Source organism: Mycteria americana, chromosome 17 (genome assembly GCF_035582795.1).
Source record: "Mycteria americana isolate JAX WOST 10 ecotype Jacksonville Zoo and Gardens chromosome 17, USCA_MyAme_1.0, whole genome shotgun sequence".
Lineage (NCBI taxonomy): Eukaryota > Metazoa > Chordata > Aves > Ciconiiformes > Ciconiidae > Mycteria > Mycteria americana.
In genome coordinates this window covers 7,860,596-7,881,899 of record NC_134381.1, presented here as the reverse complement: position 1 = coordinate 7,881,899, position 21,304 = coordinate 7,860,596, and the positions used below count along the sequence as shown (strand labels likewise).

Genomic DNA, 21,304 nt, shown 5'->3' with positions numbered 1-21,304 from the left:
CGTGGCTTAACGGGATCCCATCGGGAAAGATAACTCGTGGCTAGTTTCCCCGTTTTTCCAAGGAGCTCCCCGCGTGCGTCTCCCGCCGTGCCCAGCGGAGGCTGACGGTGTGCAGGACGGGGCAGAGCCGCTGCTGCTCTCAGAAACGCCAGCGCTTAAGGATAACCGCATCGCTCGGCACACCGCCCCCGCCCCGCCCCGCCGCAGGGCTGGCGGGAGGAAGGCAGCTTCGAAAACAGCCGCCGGGGTGCACCTGGGGGCCGCAGGGGCGGGATCAACGGCAGAGAAAGCCTGGGAGGGCACGGAGAGGTCTCAGCCCGGCCGGCGGAGCGAAGGCCGCGCTGCCGGAGCCGCGGGAGGAGACGCCGCTTGCCGGGACAGGCGGGACCGGGGCCCGCGGCTCCTGCCCGGCCCCGGTGCTGGCGGACGGGCGGCACCGCCCGGCTTCGTCGCGGGGCTGTGGCGTCATCGCCGCGCGACGCGCCCGGCGCGGAGTTGGCGGGGGGCCGTGGTAGCGGGGCGGCCGTGGCGGAGCGCAGCAGCCGGCGCCATGCCGGCCAAGAAGTCCTTCCGGCGGCGGAGGGAGGACTCCGAGGAGGAGGAGGAGGACGAGCAGGTCGCTGAGGAGGTCAGGTGGGTCGGGAGCCGGCGGAGAGCCCGGCTGGGCCCAGCGGTCCCGGGGCCTGCGGCAGTCAGGGACGGGACCCCGGGCCTGCGTTAGTCCGGCAGTGCTGTGTCCGGTCGTGTGACGCCATCGTGTCACGCCGTCATAGCGTCACGTACCGCTGTGGTGTTGCAGCGTTGCGTCACATCGCATCGTGGCGTTGCGCCGCGATACGATGGCTTCGTCGCGTCACCCCGTTATATCGTCACGCCGCGCCGTCACGTTCTCTCCCGTTGTGACGTCCTACCGTCACAGCCCGCACCGCCGCGTCGCGTCCGGCCGCAGTCGCAGGCAGGCCCGTGGCGGAGCCGTCTCCCGCGGCGATGGGGGGGTCGCCAGCCGGGTACGGGGCCGGGCGGGGGGCGGGAGGGAGGCGGGCCCGTCCCCGCGGGGGCAGCGGGGGTGTCCGCGCCTGTCCCCGGCAGCCCCGGCCGCTCGGGAAAGGGGAGGTCTGTCCCACGGAGAGTCCTCGTCTCCCTGCTGCCGGCCCGGGGAGGGCAGCGCTTGTAGCCGGGCAAACGAGACGGGACGGCCCCAGAGCCGTGCGGGAAAGGGCCGGAGCCACCGGGAGCAGCGCTCGGCCGCAGCGGACCCGCACAGACCCTCTCTGTCTGCTGGGCACCCGCCCTCTTGCTGGCCTGGCACGCCGATTCTCACGTTTACTTCTCTTCCACTTCTGCCTCTTGGAAACTGGCGCTCGCAGATGGTCCATTTTGTTTTCAGATCCTTGCGTTCCAAGCAAGATCTTTCTCTTGTTATTTTATCTCTGAAAAATGTTTTATGATGCATAGTTCATGGCAGGTATTGAAGGACATGCGTAACTAGGAAAAGTCCAGACATCTGAAGAAATCAAGAACGCATGTCAGTCTATATATAGAGACTTGATATTTAAATTTACCATAAACTTTCTTCTGAGTCACTCATGCACCGATGTCTCTTGACAACCATTCAGCTGCGTTATAGTCACTTGAGAGCTGCTGCTGATTGTGCTGTAAAGGGAGTGCTTCGGTAGTCCCCTCTTCTCCTGAGAAGGGACTGTATTGTTTTATTAGCTAGGGTCAATTGTTGAAGGAGTATAGGTGCCTCACATTAATTCACGTTACTTGGTGACCACCTGTTTTACCGTGTGGCGAATATTGTCTGGAGATCTTACCCGACTAAAATCAGTGATCCTTGGCTCGTTCTTCCCATATTGGTTCTTATTAAAGCCTTTCAATGTTTGGGTGCTTCTTTCCTCAGCTGAGGGAAGACGTGTTGAAGGGATATATCCAGCAGATGCCATGTGGGTTTTTTTCTGATTGCTTAAATAAATGGAATTGCTTATATAAAGTAAAATAGAAAATGCCTCTCTAATCTGTAACCAGAAAAGTGGACACTGATATGCAGAAGTTTAGGGCAAAGCCTGTCTAGAAGATTTCATGCTAACTGCAGAAAATCAAATTAATTAATTAAAACCAAAGGATTAAGTACTAAGTCAAATGTTTTTTTCTTCAGGTTAAAAGTTGAGGAAGCCAAAGAAGTTCAGAGCCTCAGAAAGCGACCCAATGGGGTGAGGTAAGGGATGTAGCACCAAGGACGTGAAGTTATGGATGCACCAAGGATGTTTTGTCCGCCAGTGTAGAGTAACAGTAAATTTCTCTCTTGTCATGTGCCTCCTTCCAGTAGAAACTGTTACATGTCGGGTAGTGCCAAAACCATGTTCTTGATGGAGGAGTTTCTACATTAAAGCCTGAGGATGGAAAAGGGGGGGAGTTTGGTACGGGCGCACAGTGTCAATTTACAGTGAGCAAAGTCTGTTCTGTATCCCAGCCATGAAGAAAAGATTAAGATTGGGATTTACCACAAAATATGTTTTCACCAGATACACGTACGGCACATGTGGTTTGAATCGGACGCTTTCACACCTCCTCCATCCTAATTCCCCTCTCCTCTCTCATCTGGTGCCGTTGATTAGCTGATGAGCTAGCTGAAATGTGCGCCAGCAATGAACTGTGTTCCTTATCTTGGTGACTTGCTGTAAGGCACTAAAATCTGTCTTAACCTCTCATCTCCCCAAAACACTAATAGTTCCTCTATCCATGTGGAGGGATTAGGAAGATTGACAATTTAGTGTTAATACAGCATGTGTGAGACCATCTGCTTGATTTAGAGGAGGATAAAGAAAAGCGGTATTGTTGGTAATATGTTTCCTTCCACTGAATTTTATTTATTTTCTTTATCTGCTTGACTAGTGCTGTAGCTCTGCTTGTGGGAGAGAAGTTGCAAGAAGAAGCAACACTCGTGGTAAGTGCTAGACACTTTCATCACCTCAGCACTAAGATGTAATGATGTGAAAACATCAGTGTGGTCCAGCCGATGATTGCGGGAGTCTGCCCTGGGGTAGGACTGGTGTCACAGCTCAATTCTTAAGTGCTCTCTGTGTTTTTATCCAGATTTCGAAGACTAGCATCAAACTAGAGGGAACCTTTAGGGTTTCTCATTATTTCTTATTTTATAGGATGACCCATTTAAGATAAAGTCTGGGGGAATGGTGGACATGAAGAAGCTGAAAGAAAGAGGCAAGGACAGGTGGGTGCATGTGAGCTCTGAACATCTCTCCCTGGACTAGTATTAGATGACAGCTAGTGATGAAGTAACCAGATGTGGTGTTGCTTTGAAGAGTTTAACATAATGCAGTTTGGCCAGTTACTGTTACCTTAACTTGTCAAATTAGTTAAAAAAAACAAAAACAAACCCCAACCAACCCCAAAACTGTAAACATTGTGGTTTCCATTTAGGATTAATGAAGAGGAAGATCTAAACTTGGGAACTTCCTTCTCAGCTGAAACCAACAGGCGGGATGAAGATGCTGACATGTAAGTTGTGCTGAGCTGTGTCTGTGATGTTGAATTCTGGGTTGGGTGTCCCTTCTCAATTTATTTTTTTCTGTCTTGGATACTGAGTAGTCCCAGAACATCTTCCCAGTTCTCACTGAAACTTTCACTTGCCCTTTCACCTTCTGGCTGCCAGGATTGAGCAGGCTTTTTCGTGGACAAAGATGGGAGGTGCCAACCAGCTAGCTTGGCACTAAATAGCAGTGGGAGCCTTCCCTGCTCGTTGTGAAAGAGCTTGGAGGATCTGATAATTTCTTGGACAGTTGCTTCTTGCAATTGATATTAACTGAGTTGTTTTGGAGAGATTATTCATTCCTCTCTCCTAGCTCTCGGGACAGTGATGGAGCTGTGCCCAGCAGCGCTGGGACAGAGCACAGAAAACAGAATTAAATACTGTGTGTCCCTCGTGTGCTGCTGTTTAGGATGAAGTACATTGAGACTGAGCTGAAGAAGAGAAAGGGAATTGTGGAGAATGAGGAGCAGAAGGTGAAGCTTAAGAATGCCGAGGACTCTCTGTACGAGCTGCCAGAGAACATCCGTGTCTCCTCTGCCAAGAAGACTGAGGAGATGCTGTCCAACCAGATGCTGAGCGGCATTCCTGAAGTGGACCTAGGAATTGAGTACGTGGTTCACAGATCTGTTCATTATGGCCTGAATTGCCAGGACGAGCAACTGTTGATTGGCAGAGCAGCGGTATGGCTGGATTGTACAGCTCCAGTCTGGCTCTGTGATGGGATTGAGCTTTGTTCTGGATTAGCGCAGTATCTAGCACAGCATGTTCTACACGGTGATAGGGCTCCAGTGCAGCTTCGTCGTGTGACTTCTGGGAAAAGGCTCTTAATTTTTGTGACTTGAATCTAGCAGCTTTCTGGAGGATTAGTTTATGTCCCGCACTGAAAGAGGATGCACTAAAGATGCAAACTTCCTTTTTGCCTTTGAAACAAAGCGTCTGTTTCTATAGCACTGCCTCCTCTCTCAAAAAATACCTCAAATACCATAGCAGTGCTATTAGTATCCCCAAAGTCCATCCACTTAGCATTTCTATGCCTACTACCCTTTTTAAATATGAGTATTTTTTCTTTGTTTTTCTTCTAGTGCAAAAATAAAAAACATCATCTCAACTGAAGAGGCCAAGGCCAAGCTGCTGGCAGAGCAGCAGAACAAAAAGAAAGACAGCGAAACTTCCTTTGTTCCCACCAACATGGCTGTTAACTATGTCCAGCACAACAGATGTAAGTCTCGCGTAGCTCTCCTGACCCAGGTGTGACCCTCTCCTCTGCTGAAGAAAGGCAGTCAGTTGGGACAGAGTCTGATGCAGGAGAAATTAGTTCATGTATCAGCACAAGCAGCTGTCTGATTCCTTTTTCTGGGACGCTCATATAGACCCCATCTGGCTTGGTCTTTTTCTTCCATCCGTCAGCAAGGAGAGGGACATATTACTCATGGCTTGACTTTCTGCTCTTAAACTCCCAGCTGACACTGCCTCATACATTTCAAGACTTTTTCTTTAAGTTGTGTCTTTAGCGTGTGCTGGCAATGCTTGCCTTGTCTGTGATTATAAATGATGGCTTATAATTGAGAGAATCCATTTTGTAGGCTGCCAAAGCAGACAGGTGGTCAAGCAAACATAGACCTTACTAGACAGGAGATGGGAATTAATTTCCGGGAGAGCCTCTCATACTGCAGCCATCTGGAGGAAAGGCAGCCTTCTGCTCTGTCTAACCATGCTTACAGGGGTGATTTGGAGTCAGATTTGTGTGTTCTGAAGGAAATGAAGAATCTTTGGGCCACTTCTGATGAAACGGTGCTACTGAAATTTGCTGTATCCCATCTTCCGTGTATTATCCATGGAAACCAATTACAAGAATGCTTGTTCTGAGGTTCTGTTGTTTCTGCTAAAGATCAGTTGTAACAAATGCCATAGAAATATGTCCGTCTGAATAACACTGCTCCAGATAATATTCCTTATCTGATGTTTTCCTTCTTCCAGTTTATCATGAGGAGCTAAATGCACCAGTGCGAAGGAACAAAGAAGAGCCAAAGCCCCGTCCACTGAGAGTGGGGGATACGGAGAGGCCAGAACCTGAGCGTAAGTTCTGAATCTGAAACATCACAAGGAGAGACACTGAAACTCCTGAGGGGTCTTGCACAGAGAAATGATCTAGGTCTTCTTACCTCCTCTTCTCTGGGTGCCCTGAGATAGTGGCGAAACAGCAATCTAAGTCCATGAGAGGCTATTGCACTTGATGTACCATACCAGGTCACACGTGAAGCCCTCTGCATGGAGGACGTCTTTAGAGATGCTCAAGAGTGAAGTAGCAAAGGTCACAACTGAAACATGTTGCCAAAGCTGACTGACAAGGGATTGATGAAAGCTGGAATAGCAATAGCAAGGGGTGCAAGGTTGGGGAGCATTGACAACCAAAGCAATAACCTTCCACATAGCAAGGGGCTGTATAAAGGAAGTCGTGGAGTTAAGGAAACGTCTCCTGTGAAAGGACAGGGAAATAATATTTCCTTCTCTTTCTTTTGGAGGGTCTCCTCCAAATTGCAAATGTCCAGCCAATGACAAAGCAACAGATGATTATCACTATGAGAAATTCAAGAAGATGAAAGGACAGGAAATAATATTTCCTTCTCTTTCTTTTGAAGGGTCTCCTCCAAATCGCAAACGTCCACTCAATGAAAAAGCAACAGATGATTATCACTATGAGAAATTCAAGAAGATGAATAGGCGATACTGATGAACGTGGACTGAAGTCTTTGCAGTTGTTATTTTCCACTAATAAAGGAGTTTGTGTCAAAGACCTGAAACGGAGCTGGGGAGAGTCACTGCCTTCACGTGATGGTGTTACCTACAAAATTTTTCTTGTGATCTTGTAGTGAATCAGTTTGCAGGTGATTGTGAACTCTTTGGTCGGTAAAATCTTGTACATAACTTACTTTCAGTTATAAAACTTCTTTTATAAGAACATGAGCTTTCATGGCTGGAATTTTTTAGTGAGAAAACAAACTTGCTTTTACAGATTCTTTGACCCTCTTAAAGAATATGAAAAAAAGAGATCCTTTAAAAGCAGCAGTGCTGTTTGCCTTGTACATATAAAGGGAAGGTTTAAAGCTGGTTTGCTTGAATGTAACTTTTTAAGAGATTTCTTGTTTGTTCCCAAGGGCCTTTGCTGTGTGGAGTGTGTAAGGCTGAGATCCTGCAGCAGGGTGTTCAGTGCCGCTGCTCCTCAGCCTGGCTTGCAAGTGCTCCGGCAGAAATCACAGTGTTGGCTGTGCCTGGCGCTGCCTCCCTGGGTCTGTCATCAGCGCAAGAAACGACAGCAGATACGCAGCGCCGGGGATTTTATATCATGTGCCATGTTGTTTTGTATCTTTCTTCTCCCTGCAGAGTTATTTCTGTAGCAGTTCACTGCATTTTATTTTAGCTGTGAAGAAGAAGAAAATTGGATCAGGTTGTAACTGTTGAATTGGAGGAAGATCTCATTTTCAGCTCTTAGGACAGGGTCAATATGGCAGCTGGTGAAGAAGTCAGAGGCCGCACAGCCGGTGTCAGCCATGTCTTCCCAGGAGGTGTGATGTGCGGGAACTTGAAGCCAAGATTTGGAACCTGAAAATAATAAAGGTGTTTTTAAATGATCGTAAATGACTTTTTTCCTTCTTGGATACACGCCGCTGGTTTCTGGGTGCTGGTGGTAATGATGGCCAGGGTGTCCCATGGCTGTGCAGGTGTCCATGTCCCGTCACTCAGGAGTAGGAACTCCAGGGAGGGGTGGGGGGATAGGCCCAGATTTTACTTTTTTTTTTCAGAAAAAGGGAAAAGTCTCTGGGCCTGTGCCCCCGTGGAGGTCTGGGGCGGCATCTCTTTTGAATACCTGCGGGTACAGCACTGCTCATCCAACGTTCGAGCGTGAGCGCAGTATTTAATCGAGCGTACCACGCGAGGTCGCCATTTAGCTAATTACCGCCGCGGGCGCCCATCCAACATGGCGGCCGCCCTCAGCGCCAGCCCCGCCTCTGCCCTCACCCAAGATGGCGGCGGCGGAAGCGGCGTTGCGGGGCGGAAGCGGCGGCGGAGCGGCGGGGCCGGCGGCGAGGCCGGGCGGGCCATGAAGCTGCGGCGGGGCTCGCTGCGGGCGGCCCTGGGGCTGGCGCTGCTGCCGCTCCTCAGGCCGGCGAGCGCCGTGGAGCCCATCAGCCTGGGGCTGGCCATCGCGGGCGCCGCCGCTTCGGCCCTTACCGGCTTCATCTCCTACCCGCGGCTCTACTGCTACTTCAGGGAGTGTTGCCTACAGCGGCACGACCAGCGCGCCGCCGCCGGTGCGGGGCCGGGGGGTGCTGGGGGCCGGGGCGGGCCGAGGGGACACTGCGGGGGTGGCAGGAGGGCGTTGGGGGGTGCAGAGGCCGCGGGAGCCGGGCAGGGCCTGTGGGGCCTCCCCGGGGGGCCTGCGTGGGCCGCAGGGCACTGCTGCAGCTCGGCCGGCCCTTTGTCCCCGGCCTGCGGCTGGCAGCCTTCACGCCGGGGTGGGTGCTGGACCCTCCTCGAAGGAGGCAGAAGCTGGCGGGACCCCGTGTCCGTCTCCTTCCTTGCTGCTGACGGTGTGGTCTCTCCATCCAGCTCTGCAGGAGAGTTTGGACAGGAAACTGTTCGGGCAGCACCTGGTGAACAAGGTGGTTGTAAAGGCCGTGAAGGGCTTCTTGAACAACACCAACGCCAAAAAGCCTCTTGCCCTTTCCTTGCACGGGTGGACCGGAACAGGCAAAAACTTTGTCAGTAAGATAGTCGCCGAAAGCATTTATAAAAGAGGTCTGCAGAGTAAATATGTCCATCAGTTCGTGGCAACTTTACACTTTCCTCACGCTCACAGCATCAATCTCTACAAGGTAAGAGTGTGCTGTGGAACCCGTGGCGGTGGGGCACAGCTCTGCTGCAGCGACTGTTGCATTGAATTATAAACGTTATGGCACCATTGGTACTAGAAACCTAGATGTTCTTTTATGCAGTAAAATGTAGCCTGTGCCAGGTTTGGAATCTCCTGTACAGAACTGGGTAAATCCTAACATCCATCAGGACTGGTTTTGCCATGAATCTAAAGTTTTTTGCATGTGTTTTGAGCCCCTCTTTAGGGAAGAAGCATATGGTTAATTTTTGTTCTACACTGCTTAGAGATGTGATTGACTTAAGGATAAGCGTGAGTCAGCAGGTTTCCGTGGTTAGGTGATACGCTGGTGGGCACTGCGAAAAACTAATAGTTCAGTGACTCTGGGGAACCACCCGGTGACCTCCACATGTGTCAGGTACCATGGCAAGCTGAAGCTTGCTCAGGTATATGGGTGTACTTCTCAGTTTTACTGCGCACTGAGCAGGTTATTTAGTTTTTCTATGCATTCATTTCCCAGCTGTAAAACAAAATCACAAAATATTCTGTTGTGAGAAAGGTACAGATAAATGTATCTGGAACTGTGCTGCTAGTTTGCTAAGTGTCAGCACAGTTCTGTAGGCAGGTGGATATCATGTGGAGCGGTAGCTCAGAGGCATGTTTTCTGGTTTTTTTTGTTCTAACTAATTTTGTTAGCAGCAGAGTTTGAATGAGTACCACTGTCTTTTGTAGTACTGAATGTTTATATTCAGTTTGTATATATTAAAAACGGGAATGGGATGGTCTACAAACCCGATTTCTAAATGGAGGAAATACCTGTTTCTTCTTTTACAGCTTACTTTTTTGCCTTTTTGCAACAGAGCTGTTTTAAAATAAAATGGATCCTTTTCTGCTTTTGTTTCGAGGTGAATACACTTGGGAAACTTGCTGCCCAAGGCGGTAGGAGGAACTATCGCTTCTTACCCACAATACAGCCAATGCCACCTTCCTGTGCTGCCTCTGCGGTTCAGGGACTGAGTAAACAGTGAATGTAAAAAAATGATGAATCATTGAAAATGGTCAGAATAATTACTTCTCATTCATCTGCCAGCAGATCAACCCTTTTGTTTCCAATTACTTCATTATTGATCTTAAATGTAGCACTTAAGTGAGAGAAAAATGCAACACTTAAATGAGAGAATCTTTAAATACAATAAAGTGTTAGCTCTTCTGAACAATATTGTGTTTTAAGAAGGGCTTGTAATTGTCTTCATTTAACTTCTGAATGATTAAAACACAGGGCTGAGAATTGAATTCAGTTTCTACTTCTGCCAGTGACTGCAGGTGCAGTTTCTCACTGGTGCTGTTCAGGTAGCAAATGTAATATCGTTCGTAGCTTTGACACCTAAGGATGTTTACACCAAAGTGTTGCCAAAAGTCATCATCTTACTTGTCAGGGCTTTGTTTTGTGTTGCTGTTCCTTGGTGGTACCCATTCTTTGTCCTACTGTGCACTTTTGTTTTTGCTATGTTTACAGGAATATCTTTCTCATGAGGAGTTTTCCTCCTTGTCCCATCCTGTCTCCTGGTGTCTTAAAATTTTTCAGAACCAGCAAGAGATTTTGTTAAAAGTTTTATTTACAGCTTTTAACCATGTTTTAGTCAAGAAGCCAAAGCTATGAAAATGACACAATTGAAATGATTCTTTCAGGACAAAGGTCAATAAGCAGAAGTGCTATTTTCTGTCTTTTCAACACAAACCTTTCAGCATCTTTTAATTTTATGCCACTCAGGATCAGTTGCAGTCGTGGATTCGGGGAAATGTGAGCATCTGTCCCAGATCACTCTTCATATTTGATGAAATGGATAAAATGCATGCAGGACTCATTGACTCCATCAAGCCATTCCTGGACTACTATGAGCTTCTGGATGGGGTGTCTTACCGACAAGCCATCTTCATATTCCTCAGGTAAGAAGTGGCTTCTCAGGTTTGATGTTCTGTACTCTCGATGCCTTTTCAAACTGCCTCCAGCTACAATCTTTGTTTTCTCTTTACTTAGCAATGCAGGAGCCGAAAAGATAACAGAGGTGGCACTAGATTTCTGGAGAAACGGGAGGTCGAGGGAAGATATACAGCTCACAGATATCCAAAATGCGCTGTCTGTGTCCGTCTTCAATAACAAAAATAGTGAGTAAAACTGTGATTGCTTTTGAGGTGGTAAAAGTTCCACAAAAGGGATGGGCTGCATTTAGCTGCATTTTTATAGCTATGGTGTCAACTTGATGTGACCTCCAGTTTTCAGCTGGCAAGGAGCCACGATGCAGTTTTGGGGCCTACAGTCAGCCTTTGAGATGAAATGAAGGTTAAGGAGCTCTGTGTGCACCTTGGCTACCAGGATGTTTGCTGTCTGTTGGATTGCCTGTGGTGGGGGAAGTCTACGCTGTGTGTTTATTGACATACTAATGGGCTAAAGGCAGAGCAAACAGAAATCCTGACAGTAAGGCTAGATATTGCAGTAGCTGAAAAATCTTTAACCAATAAAATGTTTTATTATGGGGAAGCCACTTCCTTGGCCCCCAACTCACTTAGCCTGTCTTGCTCAGTCTGTTAAAAGCCTTCAGGCAGCTATTTAGGAGCAGCAAGCTGACATGCCAGCCCTGCTGTGGGCAGTCCAGTGCTTCCTAGGTTTCCTCACACGGGACTTCTGGTGAAAAGGGGTTTTAACATAATTATGCTCTAAAATTAGCATGGGAAGCGAACTTACTGTACTTTTTAAAAAGGTTAGATGCAAGCTCCAAAAAAAGGAGCAAGAAAGCTGGTCTGGGAGAGCTGATAAGAGATAGAAAATTTGTTCTTCTCTAGGTGAGAGAGGGGAAGGTATGAGACCAGCACCTGGGGAGCAAGGCTTAAATGCATTCAGTCAGAATTCATTCATTCAGTGTCCATTCATTCAGGCTCCAATGGACCACATTTATGTGCCTGTCCAAAACTTTATGCACAAAGTACCATGAGAAGGGGCTTGTATGTGGACTGACTTGTGCATTATAGGGCCCTAAACCACAGGTGAATTCTTACTGGTATGTCGCAGAGGGCTATGATATGCCTCTTGCCCCCAGTCAACCCACGGTAGTGTTTAACTAGAGGAGTAGTAACAAACCCCTTCTTTTTCCCTTCGTAGGTGGATTTTGGCACAGCACCTTGATTGATAGAAATCTTATTGACTACTTTGTTCCCTTCCTGCCTATGGAGTACAAACATGTGAAAATGTGTGTCAGGGTTGAGATTGAATCACGTGGCTATGCTGTGGATGAAGACATTTTAACCAGAATAGCCGACGAGATGACCTACTTCCCCAGAGAGGAGAGAATTTATTCAGATAAAGGGTGTAAAACTGTGGATGCAAAGCTGGATTATTACTATGACTTCTAATGCTTTATTGCTACAACCTGCAAAGAAGCAAATTTAACTTAATCACAAAGCGGAGAACCTGGGACATTTCATTTTTAAGCACTTTTTAAAGAAAGGAACATTTTTTAACTGGTATGTAAATAAGCGGCAGTGTCTCTGTATTTTTGTTCCGTCACTAGTTACGGCTCCCAAGTACTTCAGCCTTGTGTTGTCAAGGTAAGAACAAACTGTGTTGTGAATGTGGGGGTCTGCGACGGTGCCGAAGACTCCTCTCGAATCGTGTGAGATTGTGTCGATCGTCAGAACCATTTGCAGACTGTTGGCCTGTATAGAAGGACTGAGACTATAACCTAATTTTAATTGGATTTTGGTTTGATGTGGATGATCTCTAGACAATATTGAGAATTTTAATCAAAGTTCCTATGTCTGCGAAAGCCTTCATTGGGCTTGTGTGGGAATATTCCTAAACTGCATTAAAAGTAGGATATGTGTCTTTTCTCCTTGAACAGCTTGGCTCCAGTAAAGATAAGGGGGCATTCTGTAATTAAAAAAATCCAGTCTTCTATCCAACGTCATGCAGTACCATTATCTTTCTCAAAACAGTGGTATAATTTGGTCTCCTGCGTGTCAAACCAAGAATATGAAACTCTTTGGTGTGAATAATGTTCAGAGGGCAGACTTACTATTACAAGAAGAGAATTAAAACTCTTGACTGCCACATCAGTGTAGTTGGTTCCTATTTTTGGTTTTTTTTTATGTATAAAGTTGCCCACAGCATGCTCTCCCAGGAGTGATCTCAGGAGGGAGAAAAGTGTGCTTTCAGACTGGTGAGTCAGCTTCATGGAAAGGGTGTAATTTAATGGGAAACATGTACAGGTTAAACTTTACACCAAGGAAATGAAAAAGAGGTTTCTCCTCTTCACCTACATGTAGAATTCAGGGGCCAGCTTGCAGGGTCTTCCCTTTTTCATCATCTCGCAATACCGTATGCCTTTGAGGCACGGATGAAGACGGATCCAAAGGCATTTGGAAAAAAAAAAAAAGTGAAATGTGTCAGCTGAAGGTATTACTGCGAAGGGTGTCACTTGTTTCTGAATGTGAGCACTGCAGAGGCTTTTTTTCACTCCAGTTTCTATTCAAAATAAACTTTTCTCATCGGAAATTTATTTCTTAGCTATCTTTTGGTGTTTTGTGCATTGAGTGATTTGATGTTCATTTTGCACAAACTTACCACTTGTTGAGGAAGAGCATACTACGTTTCTGGCTGAAGTCTTCAGCTGTGCTTGAATACAGGTATCTCCCTTCTTGAGTTCAAAGGGAATAGATATGAGGAGGAGATGTGACTCTGCTACCTGGTGAAAGGGAAATGAAGTTTGGAGCAGAAACTGCACTTCTAGACCATCAGTACTAATTACACTCGCACAGTTTTTGTAGAGGCGGACTTTCTAGATATGTATGTGCTCAACAGTATCATAAAGATGAACTTGTCTTCTAGAACCTAGTTAAAACCCTGCTTCTCATCTCCTCCTCCCACTGTGGCACCACTGACTGAACACCCTGCAGGCTCTGATTGAAGCCACCCATGTTTTCAGTGGCAGCATCTTGAAGTTTTCTCTGCAAGGGGAAAAAAAGGGCCAGTAAGACTTCAGAGCAGAACTGGACAGCTGAAGTTGTGTAATATGCAAATTATCAGTCCTAGTATTTGTCAGCAAATGAATGCTTTGAACTCAGGTATTTATTTGTTTCTTTGACCTCCTAATGATAGCAAATGACTAGCTAACGGGAAAAAAGCAGACGTGAAACCAACAAACTTTTACTACTATCTGATACCTTCTCATCAAAATAAACAGTTCAACCAAGCAGTACTGTGGCTCTTCCAGCATTAAATCCACTCTTTGTTCTGCTTTGTGTGCTGTTGCAGCATCAATACTAGCATTTGACATACATTGGTAGCAAGTATTTAGTCATATCATAACCCTAGATGGCTTAGGGTAGATGGAGGCTTCCTCGAGGATGTAGAAATGATGTTCAAAGGGTGGAGACTGCCTCTGTTTAATCTCTCTTCTGCTCTTGTAAACAGCAGACCTGGCTAGGGGCATCTCCTGCATCTGAAAGAAATGTGTGTGCCTGAAATCACTGCCAGATTTGATCCTTCTGATCCTGTCATTATTCCTCCCTTTTAGACTGCATGGTTTCAAAGCCGAGATCCTCACTCTCTCTTTCGTGCTGTGACTGGGTAACTTTGGCCATTATTCTTTTTAATAGGCCACTTGGAACTGCATCAGACAACTTAAAGGAAAATGTCAAATGGGGGGAAAGGTCTGATCCCTGAGTCCATTGGCCAGGTGAGAGTAGCTGAGCAGTTGCCGAGACTGAATTTTGTTTGTTCTTACCAAAGTCCAGTACAAGCAACTGCTACTTTAATTCATCCTTCTTCTGCAGAGAATGTTCCAAGATCTCACGCTGTGCTCACAAAATTAGAGGCTATGGTTAAAATTCAGCGATGTATTAAGTGCTGCTTTTGATAGAAAGAGGCAGCCTGGCCTTAGAGATTTGTCTGCCTGACGCCCTGCGCCAAACAGCCAAGCTGTCATGTGTACAGAGCGGCGCAGGCATAGTGCAAAGTCCTGATGAACAAGACAGCTTACGCTTCCCATATGTGCTCTCTAATGAGTTTCCTTGTGCATCATTACAGCACAACACACTGTTCACAACAGCGTGAACAAGTGACTGTTCAGTGAGGTGCGAGTTGTTGCCAACAGCTATACCTCATTTGAATTAGGCTGTTATTTACACACTGGCTTTTTTTCAGTACTGGAGAGGCTGCAGAGGCTCTGGCCCACGGAGATACAATGAAAGCCTGTAGTCCTATCGTGCCTTTGCCAGCTAGAGGAGAAGTGAAGAGCCGCCTTGAATGACAGCTTTCCAGATACAGCACAGAGAGGAGGAATGGTTAAACAAGCTACCTGAGGCTTATTTGTCCTGCAGTGCCTGGCAGTATGGTAGGAAATACCTGCTAATAACTATGAAGCAGAGCAGGCAGAGACTTTAAGGCTTTTTCATAGGTGTTTGTTTCTACTGAGCTGTATTTAACTGCTGAATGCATTACTGTGCTGTTGGATGACTCAACATGTTTTAATATCAACAAGGTTCTTAATCTGCTTATCTATTGTTATAAACAATTTAAAAAAAAAAACTGCATAAACTAGTACTTTCCTATAGCTAAAAATTATTAAACCAAGAGAGAAAAGTGACTTTAGATTTATTCCAACTGCAGTACAGCAGTAATAGTGTTTTGAAATTGCACAAGTATTTTGTATTGAAATGGGATGCAGCATTTACACCTATGAATAAGTCAGTTAACAGGCAAAACATACATGGAAAGCAACAGTCCAATGTCCCAAGGTTAATGGCTAGCTAGCATTTGGCTCTGGAGATTGCATCAGCACGAACAGTTTGCCAACATTTGACAAATTCCATGTGGGGTCGTAAAAGGCAATTGACACTTTTAATTTAGAGCTTAACATAAATGCTACGCTCTCCATTATAATTTGAATTAACGTAATAGTGTTGATACCTATAAGGTTTGCATCATGTCTTAAAGCAAGTTTAAGTACAAGTGAGGGAATAGATGCTGCAGCACAAAAATAGCCCAATCCCTCATACCAGTTCAAAAAATACACTAAAATCAACCAAGTGGTAGGCACTTCTGTCTTGCACTACAGTATTTGAGCCACAAGTGATGGATGATAAAAGAGTTAAAGCTTGCAACAGAGGTTTAAACCCCAGCCTTACCAAGTGGGTGAATGTTAAATTATCTTTCCCAGCTTCCTAACTCATCACTCAGCCTTCCACACAGACATTCTTTAATGTTAAAATCTACTATAAAACATACTTGTATATCTAGTGAGGTATGGGGTGGTTGGTTTTTGCTCCCATTTCCCTTCTCTGTGGGTCTCTAGGAAGAGTTTTGTATTGCTGTTGCTTACACTTCAGTATAAAAATACACTATTAAAAATAACTTCTGCCATGACAGTGTCTTCCAAGCAAGGTGCAAGTAGTGTTACCCACTCGTAGGCTATTGGGTGCAGCTGGGAGGGACTACTAAAGATCCTGCAGACTTCAGGCCCAGGAGCCCACATACATTAACCTGACAAGCTGTAACAGTCAAATCCTCATGAGAGATTTTTCTGATTAAGAACAGGAGACTGGCTTAGTATGTTCTAACAGTCAGATCCCTCAGATGGGTCCCTCTGCTTAGGAAGACGAGGAGTTGCCACACAAATTCACTTAGTCCCCTTAGTTAGAAGAATATAAAGTTTCTTTTACAATTTCTTTTTCCCCAAAGAAGCAGAGGGTGAGCGGTTTCTTCCCCCATCACACCCTTTCTCTACTATTTAATAACTGACTTCCATGAGCTCATCATAACTTTCCATATTACTGTAGCAGGAGATGTGATATGATGCCACAGCTCAGACATAAACTATAATCGTGCCCTTCTGTCCCTGAATAGCTGACGCTCGCCTGTAGAAGCCACAACAGCATCAGTCTGCTGTGAAGGACAGGAAGCCTTCCACCATACCATCTTCTTACTGCATCAAGGTATTCACCCTTGCAGACACTATCATACTCCTGAACACACCACACAACCCTTCATTTCACTAACCCATGAATGAGACTGTGTACAAAGAAGGGAATATGACTGCCTAGAATTCTTCTGTTCTCCTTTGTCTAGTTTTTGTGGAAAGAGGAATTAAATACTTAATAATCCCAGCACTTGGAAGACTAAAGCAGGAGGGGCTGTATCCAGTGCTATATATATATATATATGTGTCACACTCAGAAATTCTTTATAGGTTAAAAGAAAAATAAAGTTGGCAACATTTGGATACCAGCCAGTTCAGAGATGAACAGCAGGATGTTAAAAAAAAAAAAAGTTAAAAAGCCCACACAGTTCACTTGGGTATTTTCACGACACTCCCTGCAACCATAAAAAAGCTTAAGTGCAAATACACAGATTTCCAAAAGCTCTGAAAGTGCTTTGGAGACCTGCAGGGTAATCAACCCTTGGCTTTCGTAAATCTCATCGCAATGTCTTCGTGAATATCCAGCTTGGCCTGTACAGTCTTGCAGCCTTTATCAGAGTAGATTTTCTCCTCTTTTGGGAAGAATGTCATCTCATCGGCCACTGCTTGAACAATCTCCTCATCTACAGCATAGCCACGGGCTATCATTTCAGCCCTGATGCACATCTTCACATGCTTGTGCTCCAGGGGCAGGAAGGGGACAAAGTAGTCAATGAGGTTCCTGTCGATGAGGCTGCTGTGCCACAGTCCACCTGGAGGAGTTGGGGGAAAGGGAAAAGCAGGGCAGGGTCAAGATATGAACCCTGTGTTATGAAGTAAAAGGAATTTCCCATTTTCTGGGGAAAGTGACTTACTATTCTTGTTATTGAAGACTCCTACAGATAGCATGGGCTCCAGGTCTTTCAGCTGAATCTCTTCCCTGCGCTTTCCACTTGTCCAGAAGTCAAGAGCTGCTTTATTAATTAAGTCGCCACCTGCATTGCTATTCATAAAATAAAAATGTACAGTGGTGAATACAGACACAACTGAACCAGAATTTTTTTTAGCTGGTTACATGTATTGCTAATCTTCTTGATGTCAAACAAATCACCAAAACAGAAACCTGTAAGCCAAAATTTAGGGAAAGTCTCCAGTTCTTTAAAAGCCATCAGTGTGTGGTGGGTTGACCCTGGCCAGCAGCCAAGCACCTACACAGCCGCTTGCTTACTCCCTCCCGCCTGAGCAGGATGGAAGGAGAAAATAGGAAGAACAAAAGTGAGAAGACTTGTGGGTCTAGATAAAGACAGTTTAATAGGTAATGAAAAGAGGAGAAAAAAAACCCAAGGAAGGCTAAGGAAATCACTCACCACCCCCACAGTCAGACCAACACCCAGGCAGTCTCTGAAGAACCATCACCTTGGAAACTGAAACCCCTCCTTCTTTCTCTACCCCAGTTTTTATTGCTGAGCATGACATTACATGGTATTGAATGTTCCCCTGGCCAGTTTGGGTCAGCTGTCCCCCCTCCCATCCTCTTGCCCACCCCAGCCCACTCGCTGGGGGCAATGTGGGAAAACGAGAAAGCCTTGAGGCTTTGCAAGCACCATCCAGAAACAGCCAAAACATTGGTTTGTTATCAACACTGTTTTAGCCACATATCCAAAACACAGCACCAAACCGGCTGCTGGGAAGACAGTTAAGTCCATCCCAGGCAGACCCAGTACACACTGCACCCATCCCAGAGAACTTCCCCAAAATGTGAATTCTCCTACGATCTGTGCTCTGGGCCAAGCTGGTGAGCTCAGCACGCTGCAGTGGTCTGCTGCACGGCATCAGACCTGCTCCACTACAGCCACAGGCCATGCAAGAGCTCATAGTGCTCCCCTCTGTCTTTACAGAGAGGGTCTTCACTCCAGAGCGGTTCTTTTGCTGTTCTTTGAATGAGGTCCCATAGGAACATCATTATCATCATAAACACGGATTTATCTCAGTATCTTGAAATGACTGAAATAGGTGCTACAGACCTGAGGAAGATGAAGATGGCTTTCCTGTAGGACACTCCATCAACCTGCTCGTAATAGTCTAAGAACGGCTTGATGGCATCAATGAGACCTGGGTGCATTTTGTCCATCTCATCAAAAATGAAGACAGAGTGGGGACAGGCACTGACATTGCCCCGAATCCAGTTCTGCAGTTGTTCCTGGAACAAGAGGTTGAAAAACACTGAAAAACTAGATCTCTTGGGGATGTACTGCAAAATATTTGTATGTGACAGCCTCTAGGGACACCCTTTCAAGTGTCAGCATCCCACTCTCACGGGTTATACTTTTTCCTGAGGAGAGGACCATAAACACTGTGACTGATCCCTTTAACGCATGACACTGAATTTAAATGTGAATTCTTTTCCTGCTCACAGATGAGAGACTTTCTCATTCTTTCTGCTTAGTGTATGGATAAGGCAAGAAAACTGGGCTGAGATGAGAAATCTTGGAGCAGAGAAAGCTTCTTTTTGTTTGTTTTTTAAAAAAAAAAAAATCCGTGTTTGATATTTCATACAGAAGCCACATCTATCAGTATATGAGTTTTGGGTACCTTCAAACATTAAACCGTGAAGATCAGAATTCTGCAATGTCAAGGAATGAAGTAACTTGAAAAATCTCTCATGCAGGCTACACTTTCTCATTGCATAGTGCATGGTGGGTTGACCCGGCCAGCAGCGAAGCACCCCAGCAGGATGGGGGAGAGAGGACAAAGAATAAAAGTGAGAAAATTAATGGGTCAAGATAAAGACGATTTAATAGGTGATGGAGAGAGGAAAAAGCCAAGCAAAACCAATCACTTACCCCCCTGACACATGCATGCCAATGCCCAGCCAGTGTTAGAGCAACAACCACCTTGGAAGCCAAGACCCCCTTTTTCCTTCTTCTACCCCAGTTTTTATTGTGAGCATGACAGCATACGGTACGGAATATCCCTGTGCCTGACTGGGGTCAGCTCTCCCAGCTGCGTCTCCTCCCAATCTCTTGCCCACCCCAGCCTGCTCCCTACGAGTGGGGGGAAAGAAGCAAGTTTTGCAGCTGTGGGAGCACTATTCAGTAACAGCCAAAACACTGGTGCGTTATCAACGCTGTTTTAGCCACGAATGCAAAACACGGCACTGCAGGCGCTGCTATGGAGAAGGTTACCTCCATCCCAGCCAACCAGTAAGCGCAGTTTTAATGACGGGATTCTTTCCTAACAGCAAGCACCGCAGGAATCAGCAGATGGCATCAGTGAGAGGACAGCACTAGGAAATTACTGTCACTTTGGATTACTTGGTATTTTGGTGCCTTTCTCTTTCACTTTCTGAACGCATTTCCTCCTCCATCTCTCCTGAGTACCACCTTTGGAAATGCCCACCTGTACACCTCCAGTTGTCAGGTATCTGGGGGACTTGTGCAGCACAAACAGCCAAATCCCCGTACTAGGGGGTTTAGGAAGTCGGGGTAACTGGATTACCTTGCATCCCTCCTCACCTTGTAGACCTCGACTTGGTTGTCGTGGGGGAAGTGCAGGGTGGCCAGGAAGAGATGGACGAACTTGCTGCGCAGGCCGGCGGGGTGGACGTGCTCCGCCAGGATCTGGCTGAGGAAGTTCTTGCCGGTGCCGGCCCAGCCATGGAGCGAGAGTGTCAGCGGCTTCTTGGGGCTGGGGTTGCTGCTGAAGCCCATCACCGCCTTCAGCACCACGTCCTTGGCCAGGTGCTGCCCGAAGAGCTTGGTGTTCAGCTGCACCTTCAGCGCTGCGGGGAGAGGGAGAGCTCAGCATCGCATGGCCACCAACGGATGCTGGTCACCTGCCACGCACCAGGCGAGCTCAGCACGGCCACCGATGGGTGTCGGTCACCAGCCATGCACCAGGCAAGCTCGGCATGCTCACCGATGGGTGCCAGTTATTGGCCACGCACCAGGAGAGCTCAGCGCGGCCACTACCGAGCGCCGGTCACCGGCCATGCACCGGGCGAGCTCAGCGTGGCCACTGCCGGGCACGGGTCTCAGCACGGCATGGCCGCTGCCAGGCACACCGGGAGCTGCCCCGGGCACTGACCGGTTACCGGCCGAGCTCCGGGGCAGGGCTGGGGAGCCCAGCGCGGCCCGGCGCCCCCCGGCCCCGCCATACCGGTGGCGTTGAGGCGTTTCCCGGCGCTGGGGCAGCACTCCACGTAGCTGCAGTAGAAGCTGGGGTGGGTCAGGTAGCCGGTGAGGGCCGAGGCGACGCCGATGGCCAGGCCCACGCTGAGCGGCTCCAGCGCCGCCAGCCCCGGCAGCAGCAGCCAGAGCAGCCCGGCCGCCCGCGGCATGGCGCCTCCGTGCCCGGCCCCGCTTCCGCCCGCCGCTGGCTGCGGGCGGGCAAACCCCCGCCCCGCCCCGGCCGTAGCCGCCGCCGCCATCTTTGTGAAGGGCACGGACGGCGTTGGCTGCTTTGCTGCTGAAGTCAGCGGGCCGTGACGTACCGGTGGGGGGGATGACGCTAGGGGCGCTGCGTGACGGCATTAGCAGCCTCGGCCAGCGAGGTGGGGAGGCACGGGGGAGGCTCAGGCCGTCCTCACCGCCTCCATCGCCTCGGGGCGAGCTGGGCGCCCTCGCTCCCCTCAGAGCCGCCCAGGCCCCATCTTGTGCCACCGCCCCACCGGGCTCTCCTGCAGCACACCGTGCGGGTGCCGCTTCCCATCCCGTGCCGTAGGCCTGAGCCTCTTTCCCCACCGGCGGCTGGGGTTGACCCGCCAGCGTGGCGGTTGGGAGCACACCACCAAACTGGGTGGTTGCCTTGGACCGAGCAAACCGCAGAGAAGCTGCCCGCAGCCTGCAGGAGAAATGGCGTGGGGACACGGTGTGGTGATAAGGAGGGCTTTTCTGCATCCTTTGCGTGTACCGATCAGGGGCACAGCGTTCC

The 21,304-nt window shown here is 47.8% G+C and overlaps 3 protein-coding genes across 4 annotated transcripts; 2 read left to right on the top strand and 1 right to left on the bottom strand.

Annotated features, from left to right (window-relative positions):
• Window positions 1-283: 283 nt before the first annotated feature.
• C17H9orf78 (chromosome 17 C9orf78 homolog) lies at window positions 284-7,186 on the top strand. Of its 2 annotated transcripts, none has more exons than XM_075519340.1 (9): window positions 284-633; window positions 2,159-2,218; window positions 2,896-2,947; window positions 3,162-3,232; window positions 3,442-3,519; window positions 3,960-4,157; window positions 4,633-4,769; window positions 5,528-5,626; window positions 6,190-7,186. In XM_075519340.1, exons 1-9 carry the CDS (start codon window positions 551-553, stop codon window positions 6,279-6,281), a joined length of 870 nt encoding a protein of 289 aa, XP_075375455.1. In that variant the 5' UTR covers window positions 284-550; the 3' UTR covers window positions 6,282-7,186. The 2 variants fall into 2 exon arrangements, with proteins under 2 accessions (XP_075375455.1, XP_075375456.1); XM_075519341.1 differs by lacking the exon at window positions 284-633 and adding an exon at window positions 832-1,007.
• A 422-nt stretch (window positions 7,187-7,608) lies between these two features.
• On the top strand, window positions 7,609-12,973 carry LOC142418360 (torsin-1A-like). Its single transcript, XM_075520098.1, has 5 exons — window positions 7,609-7,860; window positions 8,159-8,424; window positions 10,192-10,367; window positions 10,459-10,586; window positions 11,578-12,973. Exons 1-5 carry the CDS (start codon window positions 7,650-7,652, stop codon window positions 11,826-11,828), a joined length of 1,032 nt encoding a protein of 343 aa, XP_075376213.1. The 5' UTR covers window positions 7,609-7,649; the 3' UTR covers window positions 11,829-12,973.
• Window positions 12,974-15,054: 2,081 nt separating this feature from the next.
• On the bottom strand, window positions 15,055-20,752 carry TOR1B (torsin family 1 member B). Its single transcript, XM_075520099.1, has 5 exons — window positions 20,531-20,752; window positions 19,888-20,153; window positions 18,397-18,572; window positions 17,248-17,375; window positions 15,055-17,145 (listed from the first exon to the last, which is right to left on the bottom strand). The coding sequence occupies exons 1-5, from the start codon at window positions 20,709-20,711 to the stop codon at window positions 16,868-16,870; spliced, it is 1,029 nt and encodes a 342-aa protein (XP_075376214.1). The 5' UTR covers window positions 20,712-20,752; the 3' UTR covers window positions 15,055-16,867.
• Window positions 20,753-21,304: the final 552 nt, after the last annotated feature.

What these genes read in the sequence shown, in the direction of transcription:
- C17H9orf78 (XM_075519340.1), top strand. Translation starts at nt 551, where the DNA reads ATGCCGGCCAAGAAGTCCTTCCGGCGGCGGAGGGAGGACTCCGAGGAG. An exon ending in AAAGAAAGAGGCAAGGACAG is followed by an intron (nt 3,233 to 3,441) that starts GTGGGTGCATGT and finishes GTTTCCATTTAG; the next exon opens with GATTAATGAAGAGGAAGATC. An exon ending in CGGGATGAAGATGCTGACAT is followed by an intron (nt 3,520 to 3,959) that starts GTAAGTTGTGCT and finishes GCTGCTGTTTAG; the next exon opens with GATGAAGTACATTGAGACTG.
- LOC142418360 (XM_075520098.1), top strand. Translation starts at nt 7,650, where the DNA reads ATGAAGCTGCGGCGGGGCTCGCTGCGGGCGGCCCTGGGGCTGGCGCTG. An exon ending in CGACCAGCGCGCCGCCGCCG is followed by an intron (nt 7,861 to 8,158) that starts GTGCGGGGCCGG and finishes CTCTCCATCCAG; the next exon opens with CTCTGCAGGAGAGTTTGGAC. An exon ending in CGTCTTCAATAACAAAAATA is followed by an intron (nt 10,587 to 11,577) that starts GTGAGTAAAACT and finishes TTCCCTTCGTAG; the next exon opens with GTGGATTTTGGCACAGCACC.
- TOR1B (XM_075520099.1), bottom strand. Translation starts at nt 20,711, where the DNA reads ATGCCGCGGGCGGCCGGGCTGCTCTGGCTGCTGCTGCCGGGGCTGGCG. An exon ending in GAAACGCCTCAACGCCACCG is followed by an intron (nt 20,154 to 20,530) that starts GTATGGCGGGGC and finishes CTCTCCCCGCAG; the next exon opens with CGCTGAAGGTGCAGCTGAAC. An exon ending in ACCAAGTCGAGGTCTACAAG is followed by an intron (nt 18,573 to 19,887) that starts GTGAGGAGGGAT and finishes CTCTTGTTCCAG; the next exon opens with GAACAACTGCAGAACTGGAT.